Consider the following 24,961-nt stretch of genomic DNA (forward strand, 5'->3'; position numbering starts at 1 on the left):
GCAGCAGAACCAATATATCTGGGCACAGGGGTCTTTTCTGAGACTGATACTCTAACCAATGACCATTCATGGAGATATCCTAGAACCCCTGCTCAGATGTAGCCCATGGAGCTTATTATCCAAGTGGGTACTCTAGTAAGGGGACCAGGGACTGAATCTGACATGAACTCAGTGGCTAGCTCTTTGACTGCCTCCCCTGGATGGGGGAGCAGCCTTGCCAGGACACAGAGAAGGACAATGCAGCCAGTTCAGATGAGATTGGATAAGCTAGGATCAAATGAAAGGGGAGGAGGACCTCCCTTTTCTGTAGACTTGGAGAGAAGCATAGAAGGAGATGAGGGATGGAAGGTGGGGTTGGGAGGGGAGGAGGGAGGGGGCTACAGGTGGGATACAAAGTGAATAAACTGTAATTAATATAGAATTTAAAAAAATAAATAAATTTTTAAAAAAGAATACTTAAATCCTTAATAAAATTACAACAAAACAAAACAAAAACAATAACAACAACAAAACCCAAGAACAAAAAAAAAAAAGAACTAACCCAAAGCAACATCACAAAGTTGTTGATTCAGGGGGATTCAGAGATAACTCAGTGATTACTAGTGTATCCAGGTCATGGCGCAGTCCCTACCCAGTTCTGATCCCAGCTTCCTCACAGAAGCACGAGAGTGTCTATAATATCAGGTACAGGGGAGCCTACATATTTCTTTGGCTTTTTCAAGAATTACATGCACTTACACTCATGGAAAATATTCAAACACATATAATTAAGTATTTTAAAAACGAATACAAATTTAGGAAATACAGAAATACACAAATAAGATCATGGAAGCCTCTCTCGTCAGTAAAAAAAAATTGCTGGCATTCTGGCTTTTCTACTAGATGAGCTTATGGGACACATTTAAGCAGTTTATTAATTACACTGCTTTCCAAACCATTCTTCATTCTTAAACAGTGTGTCAAGTGCATCTCTCAGGTTTGTTACACATTTTGTAAATAATATTCACATCACCAGCTAAACGTTATTACATCATGACGGTGGATCAAATTTCAGCTAACAGACATTGAATCTGTTTCCATACATAAATTTCCATAATTTTATACATACCATTGAGATGAATATCATGTATAAGATGGAAATTTAAGGAGCCGAGTTAGTAGGTTAAAGGGATTAAACATCTTAAAAGCATGTGAAGTGTGGTGGCAAATTGTCCTCCAGTGGCGAGTAGTATTGAGGTCATCTCTCCAAAGAATGACTCAGATTGTAATGTAGCAATATCCAAGCAAGGGAAAGGTGGGTTAAAACAGCAATTAAATGTAATTTGCTGAAGGTCTCATCAATATCAGTCCAATGAAGATGCAAATCTGGCCTGCTTTTCACTGTTCACTAGGCACCGCATGCCCAACAATGCCCCAGATGTTGGTGATGCTGCCTGATGGTTTTTGGTGATGAGTAGAAAGAAGTTAGAAAGCCATTCTGTGAGTGTACAAGAGAGGTCATGGTGACATAATCAGAGCCCTGCAATAGTAGCTGTGCTGTCTGATGTATTGTGATGATAAAGTTTCAGAGAGTTGATTCAATACTGAAGAAAAATGAATGCTACCTCTGATAACTTTGATAAGGTGTGCCAGTGGAAGCAAGGCTGTTAGTGGAGTCAGAGAACACAACAAGAGGAAACACCTGGGCATACTGGCTTTTATCTCATTATCCTTGAACACATAACGCTTGACATATTTAGTATTAGACATCCAAACGAAAATGTTGAGTAGCACTTGAAAATGGAAATCCGGAGCTTAGGAAAGATGTTCAGACAATGACACATACTATTAAGACTTCACTGTGTGTTAATTTGTGAAAACATACAAAGAATCTATGGAAATAAACATGGAATGTCTCACACATTTGTCTCTGCGAGGGTATTTGTGCATAACAAATCTGTGCGAAAGATTACATGATAATGTAATCCTTTTAATCATATTTGATAATTCTTCAGTTTCTGAAAATTTACAGAAATTTAGGCAATATTTTTACCAGTTTAATTTAATTTATCACACAGTGCAGTGATAAGTTCATAGTAGTCAGAAAGATTGAGTTCCTCTTCCTCCCCGTCAGGGGGAAGCGATCAGAAAGCAGGCAACATAGTCTGTGTCAGAGATACCCCCATCACCCCTAACTAGCGGGCTGACATGAAGCCTAAGATGTCCATTGGACTTACCTTCTTGGAGTCTGTGCATTGTAGTATGTCTATCCTATATTACATGACGAAAATCTGTGTATAAATATGTATATACCTTGTGTGTCTTTCTGGTTCTGTGTTACCTCACTCTTTTCTAGTTCCATCCATTTGCCTACAAATTTCATGATTTCCTTGTATTTAATGGCTGAGTACTATTCCACTATGTAAATGTTCCATAGTTTCTTTACCTATTCTTCAATCGAGGGACATCTAAAGTTGTTTCTATATTTTGGCTCTTGTGAATAAAGCTGCTATGCATGTGGATGAGCAAATGTGTAGTGGAGAATCTTTTGGATATATGCTCAGGAGAGGTATAGCTGGGTCTTGAGGTGGCATTATTCCCAGTTTTCTGAGAAAACAGCAGTTTGATATCCAAAGTGGTTGTTCAGTTTAGCACTCCCGCCAACAATGGAGTAGTGTTCCCCTTTCTCCACACCCTTGTCAGCATATATATTCTCACCTGAGTTTTGGATCTTGGCCATCCTGACAAGTGTAAGGTGCAATGATAGTCCTTTTGATTTGCACTTTCCCTATGACTAAGGACAGTGAGCATTTCTTTAAGTGTTTCTCTGCCATTTGATATTCCTCTGTTGAGAACTTTCTGCTTAGCTCTGTATCCCATTTTTTTAATTGGATTATTTGGTTTGTTGGTGTTTAATTTCATGAGTTCTTTATATATTCTGGATATTAGCCCTTTGTCAGATAAAGGATTGGTGAGGGACTTTTCCCAACCTGTAGACTGCCATTTCATTCTCTTGATAGTGTCCTTTGCTTTACAGAAACTTTTCAGTTTCAAGAGATCCTATTCAGTAATTGTAGCTCTCAGAGCCTGAGCTGTTGGTGCTCTGTTCAGGAAGTTGTCTCCCATGACAGTGAGTTCAAGGCCCTTACCCACTTTCTCCTCTATCAGACTTTTCTGTTGAGGTCTTTGATCCACTTGAATTTTACTTTTGTGCAGGGTGATAAATATGGATCTATTTGCATTTTCTACATACCGACATCCAGTTAGACCAGCACCATTTGTTGAAGATGTTGACTCCTTTATCACAAATCAGGTGTGCATAGGTGTGGGGGTTTATTTCTGGGTATTTGATTTTATTCCACTGATCAACCAGCCTATTTTTCTGCCACACAGTTTTTATTATTATTATTATTATTATTGCTATTGCTCTGTAGCACAGCCTGAGGTCAGGTATGGAGAAAACTCCAGAAGTTCTATAATTGTACAAGATTGTTTGGCTAGTCTCAGTTTTTTTGTTTTTCCATATGATGTTTAGAATTGTTCTTTCAAGGTCTGTGAAAAACTACATTGGTATTTCTTGACTCCATGATTTTAGAGGAGTGACTTCCCTGTGGCCTTGATACCTGTTAATGTGTAGAGCAATTCTCTGAGATGACAATTAACTTAGATGGGCATCACTAGTTTTAGAAATAGAATGATAAAATCCATGGTAGAATTTTTTATACACTCTTAAACAAATTTCTTTTATTTTAAATGTATTTACTTAAATTTAATAACAATTCTAAGTGTTTATATTTTCTTAAAACAATATTAATATATTTGACATGATTAGGGGTTTGGTACTTCAAACACTAACTTCATTTTCATCTATTTATAAAAAATAATTAATCTAGCCAGGAGGGGGGTTATGCCTGTAATCCCAGCACTCAGGGAGGCAGAAGCAGTCAACTCTCTTTGAGTTAGAGTCCAGTCTGGTCTACAAAGCTAGTCCAGGAGAGCTGCGGCTACAGAGAGAAACCCTGTCTTGAAAAAACAAAATATAAAAAATAAAAATAATAATGTGTCTTTAATCTGCATTTCCTTCTTCTCTATCAGGATAGTCCTTTGCCTTTAAGAAGTCTAGAGTCATATCTTCTCCCAAGGAAGTTTTTGTTTGCATTTTTAAATAACTGAGCTTGTCTTTACCACTCTGTTATACTCAATTGGGTCACTAACATATAATTCAACTCATTTGTCATATAAGAGTGTGCTGAGTTGCATTCACTTGCATATTTTAGGTCCAGTGCGCTGTGGTTTTAATAAGATTTTTATATTGAGTTATGAACTTATTACAGGACAGATAATAAGCTCTAATTCTTAATATATGTGAAAGCCACATTTAAGTGTTTATTGATTGATTTTAGAAGGAAGGATTATAATAGTTGCATTCACATTTGACATTATAATATATGAATATTTAATATCAAGTAATTCTAAAAATAATATTTATAAATTGATCAAATGCCTTCCCTTTATTAAATGAAGTATCACCTACTATGTGACAGAAAACACACATGCATTCCTCAAGAGCCTTTTGCTGTTTTTTTTTTTTGTTTTTTTTTTTTGTATAACTTATACAACGAAGTAGTCACAGCTTGTTCTCTGGACTATTTGCTTAGCAATATTTGTAGAGTGACCAGAAAGGCAAATGGAAATAATGTTTTAATCTGGGTAGAAGGTAGATTTCTGGTTGTCCAGAAATTATGTGTCCTTTGGTGCCCAGGCCATTACCAGACATTAGGAAGAGTCCTGTCTTATAGATGTAGCTCTCTTGCCCTTTGGCGTCAAGCTGTGGGTGGACACTGCAAGCCTGAGGACTAGTACTGGAAAACAGTCACACTCACCCTACTCTTATTGCAGTGAATGACAAAGTCCTTTTGCTTGAGACTGAAGATGGCTGTCTTCTGACTATATCCATGAAACGAGGGCAGCCTGATTTTTGGCTAAATAGTGCAAAATGACATGGTATTCACAGATCCCGGGCGTATGTCTCAGTTTTTTATACTTAAACTCATTTGTCTTATTTTTTCTTGAAACAATATGTGAGTAGAGAAATGCAGGAACAGGACAGATAACTCATGACTCTTCCTTTTTATCTCTATAAGACTGCATATATTACTTCTTCTTCACTGATTCAAAATTCTTGTCTATGCGTCATACTGCATTAAGTGATAAATAAGAATAGAAATTAAATTAATTAAAACAACATTTTCTAATATTAAATTTTGTTAAAACAACGTTAATTTTAAATAAAAGGAGCAAATTTAGGAATTTCAGTGAGTCTCTATGCTGTTTGTTTTTTTGCTTAATTTGCTGCCTTGGCTCTGAGATTTTAGTAATACCTTATCTATATTTGCTATAGAGCAATATAAATTTTTTAGTGTTAAAGTCTATAATTTTGATATACCCTAGCTACATCATTTCTATCACCTCACCAGATGCTTAGAAACAATTGTGCTTGCTCTTATTTCCTTGATTGTAATGAGTATTTCTTGACAGGAAGGTTTTGTTTTCTTGCCTGACAGAGCACCAGAACTTCAGGTCCTCTCCCATCTCACTCCTAGTAACTCTATGGCAGCTCTGTCTGGATTGGGAGAAGGAAATATTATGAAAAATATAGTAATAGGATGATTTGAGGAGGCAAAAAACAGGAAATGATCAGAGAGATCTCCTGGCATACTTCCCAATACCTAGCATCCATTTCCTTGGAGTTTGACCTATCCTTTCCTGGATAATGAACTTTATGTGGGTTGCAACTCTCCACTTGATTCATATGTACAGATTTAGTTGTGATGAATAGCATGGTCTCATTCTAGGATCCTGTCCCAGGATAATCAGCCTTTGAGGGCAAACAATACAGTCAGTAGTAAACACAGTCACCCTCCTTATGGACAGACTTTTTTTTTCAATAAGGTTATTTATTTATTCACTTTACATCCAGAACACAGCCCCCTTCCTTCTCTGGGTTTCACCCTCCAAACCTTTTCCCTTTTTCCCACCTCTTAACCCCACCAGCCCACTCCAGCACATCAAGTTCCACCAAGGCTGAGAGCATCATCTTCCACTGAGACCAGACAAGGTAGCCTTCTCTAAGAGGAAGTGATCCATAAGCAGGACACAGAGTTGGTGTCAGAGACAGTTCCCACTCCACTTGCTAGAGGACCCACATGAAGATCAAACTGCCCATCAGTTACATATGTTTAGGGGGTTTCAGTCCAGTCCACACATGCTCTTTAGTTGGTGCTTCAGTCTCTGTGAGCCCTCATGGTCCATGGTTTGTTGACTCTGTTGGTCTTCTTGTGAATTTCTTGTCCCCTCTGGGTCCTTCCATCCTTCCCCAAACACTTCCACATCACTCTCTGAGCACTACCGTATGTTTGGCTGTGAGCCTCAGCATCTGTTTCTATCATCTTCTGGGCAGAACCGCTCAGAGAACAGTTAGGCGAGGCATTGCACATGTTTGCAAGCATAGCAGAGTATTGTTAATAGTGTCAGGGTTGACTCTCTCCATGAAGTGGGTCTCAGGTTGGGACAGTCAATGGTTGGACACTCCTTCAATCTCTGCCCCCTCTTTATCCCTGCATTTCTTGTGGGCAGGGTACATTTTGAATTGAAGATTTTATAGGTTGGTTGGTGTTTTCTTCCTACCACTAGAAGTCCTGCCTGGCTAGGTGGCTACTTGAATCTCCATGTCCCCCTCTATTAGGAGTCTCAGCTAGAGTCATACTAATATCCTCCCAGGAGCCTACACTATAGCAGATCTCCATCTTATCTCAGAGATTCCGCCCTCATTTCCCATTCTCTCTCCCAGCCCTCTCTCCTCTGTCTCCTCTCTCCACCCGTATGACCCCCACCCTAGTTTCCATCCTCATACCATCTCCTACTGAGTTCCCTCTCTTCATCCACTTCCAATACCTATTCAATTTCCCCTTCTTAGTGAGATTCAAGCAACCTCCTTTGGGTCATTCTTGTTATCTAGCTTCTTTGGGTCTGTGTGTTGTCGTGTGGTTATCTTGTAATACTTTGCTTATGTTCACTTACGTGTGTCTTTCTGGTTCTCAGTTACCTCATTCAAATAATCTTTTCTAGTTCTATCCATTTGCCTGCAGATACCATGATTTCCTTATTTTTAATATCTGCATAGTATTCCATTATGTAAATGTGCCACAGTTTCTTTATCCATTCCTTGATTGAGAAACATCTAGGTTGTTTTCAGTTTCTTGCTATTACGAATAAAGCAGCTATGGACATTGTTAAGCAAATGTCCTTGTGGTATGGTGGAACATCATTTGGGTATATGCCCAGGAGTGGTATAGCTGGGTCTTGAGGGAGAATTATTCATAATTTCCTGTGATAGTGCCAGATTGATATCCAAAATGATGTACAAGTTTGCACTCCTACCAGCAATGGAGGAGTGTTCCTCTTTCTCCCCATCCTCACCAGCATGTGCTGTCACTTGAGTTGTTGGTATTAGCTACTTTGATGTATGTAAAGTGGAATCTCAGGATTATTTCAGTTATTTAGCATTCAGTTATATTTCCCTAGGTCCCTAATGGCCTATTGTTGAAAATTTCCTTAAGTGATTCTCAGTCATTAGGGATTCTTCTGCTGAGAATTCTTGGTTTAACTCTGTACTCTATTTGTAATTGGATTATTGGTTTGTTGAAATTTACTTTTTTGAGTTCTTTATATAATATGGATATTAGCTCTCTGTTGGATGTAAGGTTGGTGACGATCTTTTTCCAATCTGTAGGCTGCTGTTTTGGTTTTTATTTTTTATTTTTTTTGTTTGTTTGTCTGTTTGTTTGTATTGATAGTGTCCTTTGCCTTACAGAAGCATTTTAGTTTCATGTGACTCCATTTACTAATTGTTGATGTTAGAGCCTAAGATAATGTTTTGTTCAGAATGTTGTCTCTCATGCCAAAGAGTTCAAGGCTATTCTCCACTTTCTCTTTTATTATATTTAGCGTGTCTGGTGTTCTACTGAGGTCTTCGGTCCACTTGGACTTGAATTTTGTACAGGGTGATAAATATCCACCTCTAGAATTCTAATCTGTGTATATAAGGTGTATATTTACTGTTATCCACGATATAAAATCATTACTTTCAATGAACTTGTAGGTATGTTTATGTTACCTGTTTGAGTTCCACACTTTATAAACTACAACTAAATTATTAGCAATTTGTGAAAAAATTACAACAATAAGTATAAATGTTCCAAGAAAATGGCCTTTGTTATAAGACATGCAGAAGCAGGGCTCTGTAATTACTGTTTTTGTCCACTAAACAAACAGTTTTTATGATGGTCTAAGATCAGAAAGGAGAGGAGAACCTCCCCTATCAGTGGACTTGGGGAGTGGCATGCATGCAGAGGGAGGAGGGAGGGTAAGATTGGGAGGGGAGGAGGGAGGGGCTTATAGGGGGATGCAGAATGAATAAAGTGTAATTGAGGAAAAATTAAAAAAAAAGGGGGGAAATAATTTAAGAACCTTAAATGACTTTCAAAAGTGGAGCAAAACATGGAGTTAGTCAATTTACATGGAGCATGTCTCACCCCTGGGGGCAATGGTCTCCTGAACCTACTCAGACCTCGGACAACCACCAATGCTAGTTCTAGAACTGATGCAAGATGTTCCAACGAGGGGGTTAAGGCTTCTCATAATATTTCCTATAAGCCCACACCTGTTTGTTTATATCCCCCATTTTTATTCATTATTAGCCAGATAGAGCCAAGTAATTGTGGTGATGATACTTGCTTTTTTGCCCAATGCTAGAATGCTAATGAATTTAGGTATGCCCTGGTTAGTCGCATGCCTCGCTGGGTGCCTGTGCCCGTTGATGCCCCACACGCTATGACTCTCTTTAGACAGAAAAGGGATCTTGGAACTACAGCCGCCACTGTTACTGCCATCTCATTGGCGGCTGTTGGAGCTACCACCGTGGCATTAGCAATGAGTCATACTGTGCAGACTGCTCAGACCCTGAATAATCTTTCAGCCAATGTAGCTCGTGCCTTAGATGTACAAAAAGGAATTAATGCTCAACTAAAAGGAGGCTTGATGGTGTTCAATCAGAGGATTGACCTCGTGCAGGAGCAAATTGATACCCTATGGCAAATGGCTCAACCGGGCTGTCAATGAAAGTATGCTGGACTTTGTGTCACTAGCATACACCATGAGAATTTTTCCTGGGCTGCAAATCTGTCTAAACAATTGTCGAGCTATATTTTAGGTAATTGGACTGGAGAATTCGATACTACGATGGAGCAGCTGAAAGTGGCCATTATCACAGTAAATTCTACCAGATTGGACGCAGGACTAGCCACAGAATTATCACCATGGATTGCTGCAGCCATGAATCATCTGAAGGAATGGGTGGGCATGGGAGCATTAGCAGGCCTTCTGGTGTTGGTCTCCTTGGTTTGCCTGTGGTGTATATGCAAGATTAGAGTCTCACAACAGTGTAATGCAGCCATGATCATTCAGGCCTTTACAGCCATTGAAGCAGGACAGTCTCCCCAAGCATGGTTGGCTACCATAAAAAGCTAAAATGTTATGCTCAGGATGCGAGGCTAAGCACTGCACTCAGGGTCAGCCGCTTTCGACCCAGAGAAGAGCAAGTCTGATTGCATGCGGGTTGATGCCCCAGGTCCTGCCTCTGAGAAAAAGGTATTGGACAGGTCTGATGCTCTTTGGGTGGATGACACCTGAATGAACATCGGTACAAAGTCCCAATTTATTTCTAATATCAGAGATCAGACCTCTACTCTTGCCTGATGTGTCTAAAACAAAAAGAGGGAACTGTAGAGAGCTGTGTAATGCCGCGCCTTAAAGATGGAGCTGGTTTCCGCCTTCCACCTTCCCGATGGTGAGTGCTCTTTGTCACGAACAACTCCACATTTGGCTAAGGCTGAGGATCTGGCTTGCTTCCATGTATGTGGACCTATCTGCATTGCCCACGTGGCACGCTGGGGTTGGCTACCCAGAGGCTATTTAAGCTGTGGGCTGGCTTTCCCCAGGGTCAGATGATTGTTCAAGGTTCCTGAATAAACTGCATTGAAATAAAAAAACAAACAAACAAACAAACAAAACCAGTTTTTATATGCAGGTATGTCCATAGAATTATGGTGGCTGTAGCTGTGGCAAAGAAGTGAATGAAGTAGGTGTGAATTCTATCAACAGAAAACGTCTAGGCTATAGGATGAGAATAATATGTCAAAGAAAGATTTCTGAGAGTAAAGCGGTGCACTAAAAATAATTGTAGCTATCGCACTACAGCAGTGAAAGGAAGAAGGTTTTTCTGTGCCGTCAGAAGAGTGTGGTCGTTCTGATAAGTTACAGTGGTTTCCGGGTTCCAGGACTAAGTATTCTTGTCGCCAAACATAAATTTTCATTTGCACATTCTGTTGTTCCCCCAAAATGTCTGTTTCACTTAAGTGACAAATAGCAAGGTGGATTTGTTATGTAGTAAACCCTAAAACTTATTGGTCTGGCTATTTTTATGTACGGTCCTATTAATAGTGTTTTATAATTACAACTGAGATCTCAAACCAAATTTATTGTCTATGATCTGATAAAATGGCACACTGTCAGTAATTACAGGTGTGTTGTTTGCTAAAATCGACCATAGCTTTGACTTGTGGATTTGTGTTAGATAAAATCATTAATCACAGAATACATTTTTAAACATTTCATTTAGAATGTGGTCACTGTTTCTTTATCAACAGCTTCTCTAAACTGCAAGCAAAGGTCAAAATAATTAAATCTATCCCTTCCCTTTGAAGACATAAGAGAAGTTTGTAACATCAAACCTATTTTCTCGTATTTAATAAAACAACATACAGAGTATTAAAGAAAAATCATAAAAACATTGTCATTTGCATAGTTAGTACAATCACAAAGCCACATTGATGTTTATGATATGTGAATTTTCTCTGAAATTCCATATCACTCACCAGTACATAATGCCAGAAGATGAATCAAAGCACCAACATGCATAAACAGCTTTACATTTTCCAAATCCATAAAATCTTAGTATATTTGAAATGTTATTATTACCTCATGGGTGAGCATTAAGGAATATGTATATTCCTAAAGAAACATGTATATTTCTAAGGAGATATGTATATTTCCAAAGGAAACATAAATTCCTATCCTGTTTCACATGGATGTTTCTGAAACTATTAGGTTTTCATAACATAGAACAGAAGTACCTAAATACTCTGGTAGGTAAAAATTTACCTACTCAGAACTTCCCAGAAAGCCTTTGGTTTTCTTAAATCAGATGTCAAGAATTATTGAAATACTCACTTAATAGATCTTAAACTCTGTAGTCAAGTGGCATGGTGCCATGATGAGGAACAGGTGTGAACCTGCTTCTTTTTTTCATCTTTATGCAGACTGTAAGTGTTGGAGAGCAAGTGTGTTGAGCTGCAGATTAAGTCAACCTGTCTTGAATAATAGATGAAAGCCTATACTGCAGAGTCTCTTCTCTTCACAACCCTTTCTGATAATTCAACTTTCAGAGAGTGGGTGTCACTGGTATGTGGAGTGGGAAGTGAGAGACACTTTTCTTGGCTGAAATTACACGAGCCTCTGTCTTATTTAGTAATAGAATAGAGAAAGTATTTTGCGTGTGTTTATTAAGAACCACTGCGCTCCTCACCTAATTTTGTCTCATAGTTTTTGACTGCTACATGGCAAATGCAATTTCATCCCAATTTCTCTCTGCTTAACTTTATTGCCATGCCAAGAGCAATACATGTTGTCTCTTGATTCAAGAAATACCGTACTGCAAATAAAGCTCTGCACCATGCTTGTGGTTTTTGTTACTATTTTGTGAAATATGGCCAATCACTGGATTAACAAACATTGCCTCATGCTGAGCTATTTTAATTAATGCAAATAGGTTTTTTAAATTTTATTTTATTTTATTAATTACACTTTATTCACTTTGTATCCCACGATAAGCCCCTTCCTCCTCCCCAACCGGTTTGACCCTCCCTCCCCTTTTTTCACCAATGCCCCTCCCTAAGTCCACTGATAGGGGAGGTCCTCCTCTCCTTCCTTCTGATCTTAGTCTATCAGATCACATCAGGAGTGGCTGCATTGTCATCTTCTGTGGCCTGGTAAGGCTGCTCCCCCTCAGGGGGAGGTGATCAAAGAGCAGGCCAATCAGTTCATGTCAGAGACAGTCCCTCTTCCCATTACTATGGAACCCACTTGGACACTTAGTTGCCATGGGCTACATCTGTGCAGGGGTTCTAGGTTACCTCCATGTATGGTACTTGGTTGAAGTATGAGTCTCTGGGAAGACCCCTGTGTTCAAATTTCTGGTTCTGTTGCTCTCCTTGTGGGGTTCCTGTCCTCTCCAGATCTTACTATTTCCCACTTCTTACATAAGATTCCATGCACTCTGCCCAACAGTTGGCCATAAGTCTCAGCATCTGCTTTGATAGTCTGCAGGGCAGAGACTTTCAGAGGCAGGTTCCCAACTTGTTTCCTGTTTTCTTCTTCTTCTGATGTCCATCCTCTTAATAGCCAGAAGCTGGAAATAGCCCGGATGCCCCTCAACTGAAGAATGGATGCAGAAATTGTGGTACATCTACACATTGGAGTATTACTCTGCAATGAAAAATAAGGAAATCATGAAATCTACAGGTAAATGGTGGGACCTGGAAAGGATCATCCTGAGTGAGCTGTCCCAGAAGCAGAAAGACACACATGGTATATACTCACTAATATAGACATATAACATAGGATAAACATACTAAAATCTGTACATCTAAAGAAACTAATCAAAAGAGAGGATCCTGACTAAAATGCTCAATCCCCATCCTGATAGGCAAGTAGGTTTTTAAACTCTAGTTTCATATGCATGTATGTCCGTGTATTCTTTTGCCCCATGTCTCTCTCCAATGCTACATATTTTAGTAATTGATATTTATTACTTAGTTGAAAACATGCATTAAATTAAACTTTAAGTATTTACTTAATTTCAGCTTTATATTTTCTTGTTATTGCATTTTATTTTCCCTTCATTTTATATTGTTTTATTTATTATTAATTATATGAATTATAGATGGTATAATAATTTGACAATATAACGAATGTTTTATAATCTTTGCTCATGGCAATTATTATTAATATGACCGGTGATGAATGTACCACTTGAACATTTCACAATCAGTTACACAGAGACAGAACACAGCTGAGATGGTTAGAAGAGTGAGAACTGCAACATTGTGTTATTCCAGCTCCCTTCCCCCTGTGGCTGACAAAAGGACTCGGTAACAAAGCATGGTTTGCAGAGATTTGAAGTGTGGCAGGACAATGGCTGGGTACTTGCATTATTCTAGTGCTGCACCATTCTGTACAACCCTTACAGAGCAGCCTTGCAGTTCAGGACCTTCACTTTGTTCCTTTATACTGAAAAGTAATGAATTCCCATTGTTTATAGTCCTGTGGATGTTTCACCACCCTTTGCAGACTTTCTGGATACTGCCCATTTTTCTGCTGATAGTCCTGTCAACAAACCATCTTCAGCTGAATTTTGAATATATCATCCCCTTCCCATTGGGACCTCAGTTGCTTCACACTCTTTCTCTTTCTCCAAAATTCTTTGCCTTTGTTTAAAACAGTGAAAACTCTTTGTTCATCTAACCCCAGCCAAGACATAGGATTTCCTTAGTAAACATACATTATCTATTTTTCTCCATTTACCTTATTTATTGTGTGTTTCCCTTGCCAGACAAAAGAATGAAACTGCATTGTGGCTATTATAATGGAAGAGAAGACAAATAAAATTCAAAAATATAATATAGAAAACCAAAACAAGGGTCATTGCTTCTCACACCGCATGGTTATATTGCAGATTCTTTTGCTACTATAATTGCACAGTAAGAAAATGGGGAGAGGAAGCCACTGAGTTCATGTCAGAGACAGCCCCTGTTCCCATTACTAGGGAACTCACTTGGATACTGAGCTGCCATGGGCTATATCTGTGCAAGGGTTCTAGGTTATATCTATGCATTGTCCTTGGTTGGAATATCAGCCTCAGAAAAGACTCCTGTGCCCCGATATTTTGGTTCTGTTGCTCTCCTTGTGGAGCTCCTGTTTCCTGATAGTCTAGGGTCAGATAGAAGGGGAGGAGGACTGTCCCTACCAGTGGACTGGGGAAGGGGCCTGGAAGAAGAAGAGGGAGGAAAAGTGGGATTGGGAGGGCACAAGGAGGGGGCTACAGTTGGGATACAAAATGAATAAATTGTATTTAATAAAATAATAAATTTATAAGAAAGTGGTGAGATCACTCAGCAGTTTAAAGCCTTGCCATGACAGCAGCATGTTTGAAGACAAGAGACATTGAGACCCCAGAAATCATAGCAGCCCATCTGTAACTCAGGAACTGGGAAGCAGGAGATGGAGGATCTCCTAAGAAGCCGTCTGTTTATGCCAGCAATTCCACATAGCTTTGGATTCAACTTAGAGAGCCCACATTTACGAATGGATCAAGAGCAAGGAGAGGGAACCTTCCATTAGTGCTCAGCTGCACACCTGCGGGTACTTGAGTTGATACATTCACCTCTGTGCACTTACACACATCTGAACACATACAGTCACATGCATGCACACACACATACACACACACACACACACACACACACGGGGCACCTACATACAAACGAAAAAGCAATGTGCTTTTATTTATTAATTTACAAGTTACAGTTCTAGATGATTTCCTCCAGACAAAACACCATGAAGATTAAGCATTTTAATCTCAAGAAAGCAATGGGTCTTGTGTCTGGTTTTCTGAACAAAATATTGTTGTCTTTCATATTTATGCATTTGTTTTTCATTGCATCATTATATAATCATATGGGAAATCTCAAGACTTGCTTAGGTCTTTTCTCCATGAAGGAAACTCACACAAGCACTCTACACTGCTCTCTGTCTGAAAGTAGAGAACTTGCAAGGATAATCAGGTCTGCAAACTTTGAGTGTTTCCTGGAAAGCAGGTGTTAGAGGGAAAGGGGTGAATGAGGAAGATTTAGGGAGGAATTTAGTAGGATAGAGAGCCTGAGAGTCAGGAAGACTGTAGACAGAGATAGATAGGTGTAGGTAGGTGCCAGGAAAGAGCCCCATGCAGTTGGGAAGCACCTGGGTGCACTGCCTATCAATCCATTTCTTCATTGTCGTAGCGTAGTCACATTTTGATGTTTACTGTAATTATAATCAGGCAGTGGATTCTCTTCCATTGTTTCTAATTACAGTTGCTTCCTCAATGGCTCAAGCTAGTGGGATAACTCTAAAAATCATCTAGGCAGCAACTCCATACTTCCAATCACAGCTCAGCTCTTTGTACAAAAATAGCTCGTTGTGCACCCCTGTCTGAATGCCAAATCACCACTGCAGATTCGAAAAGTGTTCTCTGGCCGACCTCTGGTCCTCACTGTCGCAGCTCAACACACCACCTATATCCATCATTCAAGGTCCAAATTGTAAAATTATACTTTGCAATTCTGTATTGTATTAAACTCATCAGGAAATGTTGTAGCTCCCCAATCTAGTTATATACCATAAACTCCACTGCTGTCTCTGTGGTCAAACCTTTCACGGTTAAGTTACTGGTCTTTTAGAATGCGTATGTTCATTATTAGACATTGCCAAAATACTTCCCAAAGTACAATTTCTATAGCAATGAAATAAAAACCCTTGTTCAATACTCTTATGAATAGTCTTTTAAACTGTAATCTTTCTGGTGATCATACAGTGACAACTCACTGTGGTTTTAATTTATAATTTTTGGTCACAGAAGCTAAGCATTTTTTTTTTATCTGTTTTTAAGCCACTCACTGATCATTTTTCATGACTTGTCTGGAATCACATCACTTGTTGAGACTGATGAAATAAAAATATACTTCCATGTGTATTCCTTTTCTTTTAAAATAATAGTTAGAGATACACTAACACCAGAATGTCTACATTCTCTTCTCGAGGACTTAGGATTTGCGTCATAAATGAAACACTTGATATCCCACTTATCTGTACTCCACATGTCAGTCACCTTGTGCAATTCTATCTTGATCTTCCCAACTCATCAGTGAGAGTAATTTTTATCTGTTTATATTATAAGCACAGATGCTCGTATCATTCTCAACTCTCCTTTTCAACTGCAGGATAGAAAATGACAACATGTAAGACTATCTCTCATTTTGTTTAAACTCTATGTACTTCATCATCATTAATTGAAATTAAAACACTTGTTTTTTCTAACTCATTTTAACATACTATTTCATTTCTGGTTTTTTTCTTTTACTTTTGAGATTATAAAATAATTACATAACTTCTTTCTTTCTTTTTCTCCCTCAAGACTTCTCCACATTTTTCCTTCTTGTTTTTTTCCAAATTCATGTCTTTTTTTCATTAATTTTTGTTACATGCATATATGTATATGGTAACCTGCTCAGTCTGTGTAAGGTTACTTGTTTGTATGTTTCTGGAGTGACTATTTGGTGTTGGATAACTAGTGTGCTCTTCTCATCAGTTCTTAGTTACATGTAGTTCTGTGTGTAGGGTTGAGGACTCATAGGTTTCTCATACAAGTAACATGGACTGAGCAGGCTGTCTATAGGAATATAATGTATATAATAAATAATGAAAAAGGAAGCCATGAATTTGAAAGAGAGTGGTAGGGGTGCATGAGAAGATTTGGAGGGAGGAAAGAAAGGGAGAAATGTTTTAATTATATAATAATCTCAAAAAATAATTTTCCTATGATTATTGAAATATATATTATATGTCCATTTAATAATTTACAGTAGTTATCAAGTTACTGTTAAATCTATTTATTACAGTTTGTTTATGGAGCATATGATTGTATTGCCTATTTCCCAGAATTTTGTGAAAGTTAACTAAAATGTTAGAATCATAACAAGGTACTTGATGCATCTAAAGCGATCAACAAGAGCTTATTGCTACTCTTTTTTTTTCATAGTTTTGTTTTGATAACTTTGTACATGATAGCTGAGGTACCCTAGAATGACCCGCCCAATAAAAACAAAACATTAACATTTGGGCTCTGAAGAATTATTTCATTATTTTGCATAAGTCATGAGTATGTTAACTTCAAAATGTTTTCTATAGTACTTGGTATTTTAAATATTTTTTCAGGTGTGTGTGTGGTAAACGTGCGGCTGTATGCATATATGCATACATGTGGGTACACCCGTGTGATCATGCATGTGAGAAGCCCCAGGTACACATTGAATGTCTTCTTTCATTGCTTTCCACCTCACTTAAGGAGGCAACATTTCTCTTTGCCTGAGCTGGCCAGAGTGCACTGGGGAACCTGACATTCCAAGGACTGGGATAGCGATGGCCGCCACACCTGCTGGCTTTTACAGGTGTGCAGTGGGGCTCTGGTCTCCTCACCGCATACTTGCATGGCAAGCAGTGAGCGAACCATCTCCCCAGCCCCGAACACTCTTCAAAGTCATTTTTTGAAGCTGGCTTATTAAAAGTCCCAATTAACTGTGTTTATAAGGGGGTAAAAAGAAAAGAAAATAACAACAAAAACCACGCTGTTGTAAAGGTTGTTTGTGTCAGCTCTCATTTCGATATTTGTTGTTATTGTTGTTTTCCTGATAAACCAAAGAATAGCCCATGAAATTCAGGTCTTGAATTTCTTTTCTTAACTCATTTTCTTCTAAGCACTTCTGTTCCCTCTCGTCCTGGCAGCCCCCACCGTAATCTGACATTCACAGTGAAATTTTCTGTTACAAAACCATACTGATTCATTCATGCTGAAAATTACGTTGCAGTTGCTATCTGTATTGCACAGGTTACGAGCCGTAGTTTATCCCCTAATCACCGAGTAGGGCCTGGCTTATCAATCTTAACTCCTCTGCAAAGCTGTTTCCTCGTGCTTCCTTGCATATCACGCAGGGCCTAATAGCATTCTGCAACCCAGTAAACACATCATGAAGTTGCTTCCATGTAATTAAAAAGGGTGGCGCTCGCATATGTCACCGGGGGCTAGGATGCTTCTTTTGTGCTGGGGAGAGTCCCTCACAAGAAATGTTTAAAGGAACAGCAAGTCTCACCCTGAAGAAGGAAGAGGGAGTGGAGGGAAAATTACTGAGCGTAATCACGTAGAGTGAAGAGCCGCGTTGCTTCTTCAGCAGGTGACAGCAGGAGAAAAGCTTCTTCCCAGAAGAAAGACTTGAAAAAGGTGTTTGCTTCCTTTTATTTTTATTTTTTTCTTTTAATTTGGTACCAGAGAGCACCCTGAACGCTTCCGAAGGAAGGAGGCATCCGACAGTTCTGCTCAGCTCTGGTGCCTGCGAGGTGCAGCCGTGAGCAGCCTGGCACGGCAGGACACTTGGTGGTAACCAACACCTCTCCAGCTGGACTTGGTTCGCTTCGGGAGTTTTAGAAAAGATACAAAGTTACATAAACTCTTGTTTTAAATATTAAAAACAAGGAAAATTCATACTATTTTTCATAACAGCCATCTTTCTTCCTCCCGCCTTCCCTCCCTTTCTTTTTCCCATTCTTTTCTGGAGATGGCCTTCCTGCCTCACACACCCCACTTCTGACCTACATCCCTAGCACTCACTTGCATACCCTGTTTCTGACTTCTCAAAATGGAGTCACTTGTAGGCAGGGATTAAAATAACGGAGAACAAACATGAGGAAACAGGCACACATGCTTGTCTCGTGCTATTTTTAGAAGTCTATCAATGATTCTGTTTTCTCCTTTAGGGATATTTGTGTTGAAAAGTACTACTCTTTTTCATTTGTAGAAAAATTAAAATATAGAAACCCCCAGGGGAAAAAAAAGATGTTTTCATAAATGGTTTTCTTAAAGAAATACAATGTTAAGAACATAATTTTTAAAGAGTCACATTTACCACAAATAAAATTTTAAGAGAAATGTGGATTTTAAAGCAGCATTATAAATTTCTGATATACTTTTCATAGGGGATTGATGACTACTACCTCCAGATCTTAGAGTAATGTGAACATTGCCTTGAGTTTTATATTTAAACAACTATCATCACTTGTCATTTTCAATAGAAGATGAAATTGTTTAAAGCTTGTTGTGTTCAGGAACACACAACTGCAGACACATTTTAGCAGGGCGGTGTGACAGCAGTCTGGGACAAGGAGTAGATTCTGTCCCGCAGTGCAAGATCAGAGAATTCCTGAAAGTGTGGCTGGCAGAACTAGGGAAGTGCATTCAGTCCCGTTGAAGCAGTCCCTAGGGCTTCTAAGGGGAAAAGTGGCCTTGGGGCACAGTGCTAGTTTACTCCCAGCAGTCAACAAAGTACACGGCTTTAATTGGATTTAACTGAAAATAAACAGTAGCAATATGTTGGTTTTTAAATAGCATATGGAGAGTAAAATACATGGCAATGTCAGTGTCAAGGATGAGGGACACTAATTAGAAAAATTCTAAGGCATTTTTTCACTGTGAAAAAAATTGTTTTATGATAATATATCTTTTATTAAAACAAAAGATGCTGGAATAATTACATATACAATGCCCATCAAATTAATCTTTATATATTCATCACACCTTACAGAAAATTAACTCAAAAGAGATCATGGTAATAATCAAACTACAAAACTAAAATTCTTACATGGTAAGAAACTATGTAAGAAATTTTAATTTTGCTGGCTTGTTTCTTTGTTTTGTATTGCCAAGAGTTTTGTTTTTTGTTTTTTTTTATGATATATAAAGCATAGTCAAGAAAAACAAATCATGTGATTGATATTAAAACATTTGGTATTCAAAAGTATTCTTTTTAATTTTATAATTGCCTTATTTACCTCAGCCTGGGCAGATATCTTGAGCCAAAAGAGTCAAGGAAAGATCCATGTACAAAAGCACATGAACCAGAGGAAATGGAATGAATGATGGTGCCCAGCAAAACCATTGGGAGGAAAGACTTTCTCAGTGAATAAAATCTTCACATTACTCACCAACCTCCCCCACCTTCCTAGGCTCCCATCTGGAATACAGAAGGGGCAAGCAAGGCTCCTGGGCTATTTTAGCAAGGCAGTGTTACAGCACTGCCTCTCAGAGAATCCAGTGTGGGAAAATAAAAGTGGGAAACAAGAACTGAACTGGAGGAAATAAGGTTCAGATTCTGCTCTTTGTCACATGGCTTCTATTGTCCTTTTCGTAGTTAAAATATAGAAGCATTTCCAACACAGAAGCAAAACCAAGTCACCTCTGCAGTTGTTATGTGATTTTCAAGGAAATGTCAATTCAATTACAATCCCACCTAGACATAGACTGTGCAGGGGGCTAGCAATTTTCCTGCTCACTGGGGTCCACTCACTCCACTAAGAGGACAAAACTCCCTGTTGGAGGAACTTTATACAATGTCATATGCAATGACAACTTGACTGAGTCTAGAAGGAGCTAAAAGGGAAGTCTGTTAGGCGTGTCTATAACAGACTTTCTTAGGAAGATCATTTCAAGTGGGAAGACCCAAACTGAATGTAAGCTTGTGTGTTTGTAATTTCAGGATTGACCATTTTGCTTTGTATGACCAAGCTCAAGCAAGGAATGAATACAGAAATTGTGGTACATTTACATAATGGAATAAAAGTCAGCAATCCAAAACAAGGAAACCATGACATTTTCAGGCAAATGGATGGAACTAGAAAAGACCATCCTGAGTGAGATATCCCAAAAGCAGAAAGACACACATGGTATACACTCACTTATAAGTGGATATTAGACGTATAATATAGGATAAACATACTAAAATCTACAGACCAAAAAAAGCTAAACAACAAGGAGGACCCTAGGGAGGATGTCTTTTTTTTTTTTTTTTTTTTTTTTTTTTTTTTTTTTTTTACGCTGTGCTGAGAGCATAGGCAAAGCTGAAGTCTCAGAGTGAGCACTGGGGATAGAGGCTGAGGTCCTGAGTGTTAAACTACAGTTCCGCACTGGCACTCAGGAGGTAGAGGTGAGCAATGCTATGTCGTTTCCAAAACCAGAGGCTTAGAAGTCAGATCACAGAAGCAATACTAACGTTCAGATGTCCTTATGATTCTGTGCCTAGGTATCTTTGAGAGTTTCAGGACAGCGTCATCAATAGTCAAAGTCCAAAGTTTCTGAAGATTTCAGTTTATAAATCCGTAGTGTGTGTTCTTGTGAGGATACCAGACAGCTGAGAGACTCATCTCTGATAATGGGGCCGCTGTCTGTTTATTTCAGCGCCGAGCTGCTGAGCACATGGCTCCTCCTTCACTCTGCCTAGACTCCCGTAGGAGAGCTGCAATCCGCAGCATTCACTGACTTTTCGATTTGTTAACATGAGATGTGTGTCCCTGAGTCTTCATACTCTGGTAGGACAGTGTTTCAGCCTCGGCCAGAGAACGGTCTGGGTGAACACGAACCACAGACACAAGCTGTGAGTGTCCCGATGTTCCAAGCCAGACAAGTGTTAAAATGAGGTGTTGAAACACATCGTTTTCTGTGCTCCAGTCACAAAACTTAGTCTCAGTTTATCACAATTCTTACTATAAGCTTTGATGGCTGTGTGTTAATTTTTAACTCTAAACATTTGAATAAAAAGATTTAGCAGACATTCTCTTGTCTAGTGTGCCGACTAGTCTAAGATATAAACGTTTTTCCTGAAATTCAATTTGCAATCTAAATTTCAGGATAAAAGATAGCAAATTGAAGTAACTCAACCATGTAAGTCAAATTAACTTAAAATTTAAATCTTAGTTTCCCCCAAAATCTCACAGTAAACAAAGGATCACTGTACATGCATAATGAGGTACAGGATTAAGACAGACACTTCGTTAATTCAAGCTAAAAATCTCCCTTCCTGCAACCTTAATGAATATTTTAGAGGAGAGCGCTAAAGTCTAACTTTATCTGGAAAATTGCCTTGACTGTTGCGAGAAGCTTCTCTGGAGTAAACACTTGCAATATGATTTTTCCTAACAAAGTTTATAATTTACATTTTAGTATTTGTCACAGACTATTAGATTTATAGACTTCAATTTCCAACCTCCTCTTAATTAAGACTGTACTGGATAAAGGGGTTAGAAATTGCTTTTAAAGTAAGGATGTGTTTCCTTCGTAGTTACAGGACACGGATGTGACTCTTAAACCACCGAGATGCTTAACCAACATCAATTTAACTTCATATGGATTAATTTTATGACAGTTTCTTGTTCCATACCAAGCAGGACTCGGAGCTCCTTTCTCCTCTGCCTCGCAAGTGATGGAAATAAGGCCCAGCTGGTTCAGAAGAGGCTAGCCTTTGTGTATTCCCTTCACTCAAATTTCTGTATTTTTACCAACTTTGCAAGCTGAGACTGGCAATGAAAAATCCAAGTTCAGTGATGGCTGCCTCCACTTTTAGAAAGGATTCTACAGCAAGAGGCTAGCCTCCATGCATTTCTTATCTGATTGTGGCAAGGCTTCAGCAGCGCTGGACCAGATGCTTTTAAAGATTTGTTGTATAGGAGTCATGATTGTTTTACAAAAGATCTATTTCAAATGTTCACTGCATCGCTGACAAATCTAAACCCATGCCAACGAGCCTCAGGTTAACTACGCTTTTTAAAATCTTTTAAGATGGAGAACAGGACTGTGAAGTACATAAACGTGACTAACTTGGTAAAAAAGAATGCGTGCTTGGTCCAAATTTGAAAATACATAGAAGTGTTTATTTCATATGCAAATGTTTGCATTTAAAGCCACTTTTGACAGTCTTTCCATGAGTATTTTTATATTACCGTCAATGACAGTATATCTCTGCTATACTTTATCTCTGTCACGAGTTTAAACAAGCTGGAACCTCATACTGGAAATGGTATTATTATTGATATAAAATACAAAGATAGCTGGAGGTGGGTTGCAGTGACCAACTATGATGATCTTCTATGGACCATTTCAAAACTTTTGTTTGTTTGTAATTTGAAGAGCAGAAATCCTGATTTATTTTCCCCAAATCATTTTATCCTCATAAGAAGACACTGCAGTCCTTAGCGGGAATGAAAAAAAAATACCCTGAATCAAACAAATTGTACTTCAGAGAGCACAGGAGATGCCATAAGCAGAAATGAGTACTTGTGCGGTACATTCGTGCTTTAAAGAGCAGGGTGCAGCTTTCTCGTTCTTGGCATTGGCTACAGAGATGTGCTTACCTCCTTCATTGCTCTACCTGCTAATCTCCTGCCTTCCCTCTTATGTTCCTGATCCTCATTGGTGCCCTGCACTCCTCCTTGCTCCCCAGTCTTTTATTCTTCTTTTCTCTCCTTATCTCCTCTCCTCTCTCTTCATTTCTTCCCTTCTTTCTTCCATAAGTCTCTTAATTCTTCCCCTCCTTCCCTTTTCTTACTTCTCACTGTCTTTTCCTTCTTCTCTCCTCCTCACTACCCTTTTCGCCTTCTTTCCATCACTTTCTCACTTTTCCTCTCTCCCCTCCAGTCCTCTCACTATCTCGTTTTCTTTTTCTCTTTCTTTTCTTCCCTTCTTTCCTTTTTTTTCCTATTTCTACTCCCCTCCCCCATTTCCTTCACTTCACAGCTCATCTAATGCTCTTCTGTCCTGGCAGCTCCTTTGACCTAAGCAGATTATTGTAGCTGCATGAAGGACAGAGTCCTGACAAATAGAGCTAGCCCAGCCTTTCAAGGAAGAGATTTGTATCCAAATCGGACACTAAGCTTCTCAGCCTTCTGCTTATTTACCTTGTTAGCAGGGCACATGTCTCTGGGTGCTTCACAGACTCCTGGGGATCGGGGTAGAAACAAAAGCCTGTGTCAGTTCCTGCAAATGTGGGAGTCTTTGCCATGAAAAGGAGCAGTTGTTAATAAGGGCCCGTGAGACCTGGGTTTCCTTGGTTTCCATGACAGTTATTAGGTACCGTAGAAATTGAATTGTCTCCCATGATGCTCTTGGGGGGGGGGTGATGCATGAGTGACAAAGCAGTGCAGTTATGACTTGCAGTAAAACATCCTTTTGAGAATGTTATAATACTTGGGTTATCTCTCTTACATACTTTCATTTTTTTTCTTTCAGTGGGTTTGGTTGCTGCTATACAGGGTCTCAAACACTATTTTCTTTCTCTCTTTCTTTCTTTTTTAAATTTAGATCCAAGTTTGGCAAAGCAAGGCTATGCACAGTTCTGCAGGTGGGCTTCTCAGGGCAAGTGAAGCCATAAGGCATCCAATCAGGGTTTGGCCACCTGCAGCCCTGCCAATATGCCGCTCCATCAGATTTCTGTAATCCCAGCCCGGGAGACTGCCAGCAATGGGAGAAGTTCAATGGGCAGAAACAAAGAGAAGAACAAGGAAATCGAGGTAAGAGGAGGTTTGATTTGACACAGTAAGCCACGGCAGCCAGCTCCACTCTTGTCTGTGCAGTATGAGTTGAAGAGCACTTGGCTCCCAGCTCTCATTGTGTGCTAGGGGACTCGGAGAGAATCATTTCGTGTGTGACTAAAGAGCCTATAAAACTTAACGTCTATTTTCTGAATGAAGCAATGAACCAAATCTGTAAAGATACTTGCTGCTTGATAGAGGTAAAACTTTTGCCGTTATTTGCTGAACTGTACAGTGTCCCCTTTCTCACTTGTGCGGCACAACCAGGAGGTCCTGGGTTGGTTACAGGTACTGCTGTTGTTCATTTTTGGAACTGCTGGTGCTAATTTTGTTCAGTGTTCAAGTGGAGGGTTTGAAAATAACTTTCTCCATAAAGCAGTGTTCTTCCTGGGCTAAGAAAGCTCTCCCATGTAACACACGCTGAATTAGTGCTTAGGGATCCACTATTCTCCATTCCTTATGCCTTGGGTATGGGATTTTGACTTGATGACTGTTCATTTGCATTTTATTCGAGAAGAACTTGTTTAAAACTTCACACAGATTATGATATTCATTGTAATACATTTAGTCTGTATTCTGGAGT

At 39.1% G+C, this 24,961-nt stretch overlaps 1 protein-coding gene across 7 annotated transcripts in view; it reads left to right on the forward strand.

Annotated features, from left to right (window-relative positions):
• The window catches only part of Marchf1 (membrane associated ring-CH-type finger 1), an 862,889-nt gene that overhangs the window by 330,000 nt on the left and 507,928 nt on the right, over positions 1-24,961 (forward strand). For 4 of the 7 annotated variants that reach the window (XM_060381855.1, XM_060381856.1, XM_060381859.1 and 1 more), the window contains exon 1: positions 24,225-24,357. Coding sequence is in view for 3 of the 7 variants with exons in the window: in XM_060381857.1 (XP_060237840.1) it covers positions 24,259-24,357 (99 nt within the window). In the remaining 4 variants the exon portion in view is untranslated. Of the gene's footprint in view, positions 1-24,148; positions 24,358-24,961 lie in introns of those variants that run through there. The other 3 variants (XM_060381857.1, XM_060381860.1, XM_060381858.1) reach the window with 1 other exon arrangement.

This window comes from Meriones unguiculatus, chromosome 4 (assembly GCF_030254825.1).
Source record: "Meriones unguiculatus strain TT.TT164.6M chromosome 4, Bangor_MerUng_6.1, whole genome shotgun sequence".
Lineage (NCBI taxonomy): Eukaryota > Metazoa > Chordata > Mammalia > Rodentia > Muridae > Meriones > Meriones unguiculatus.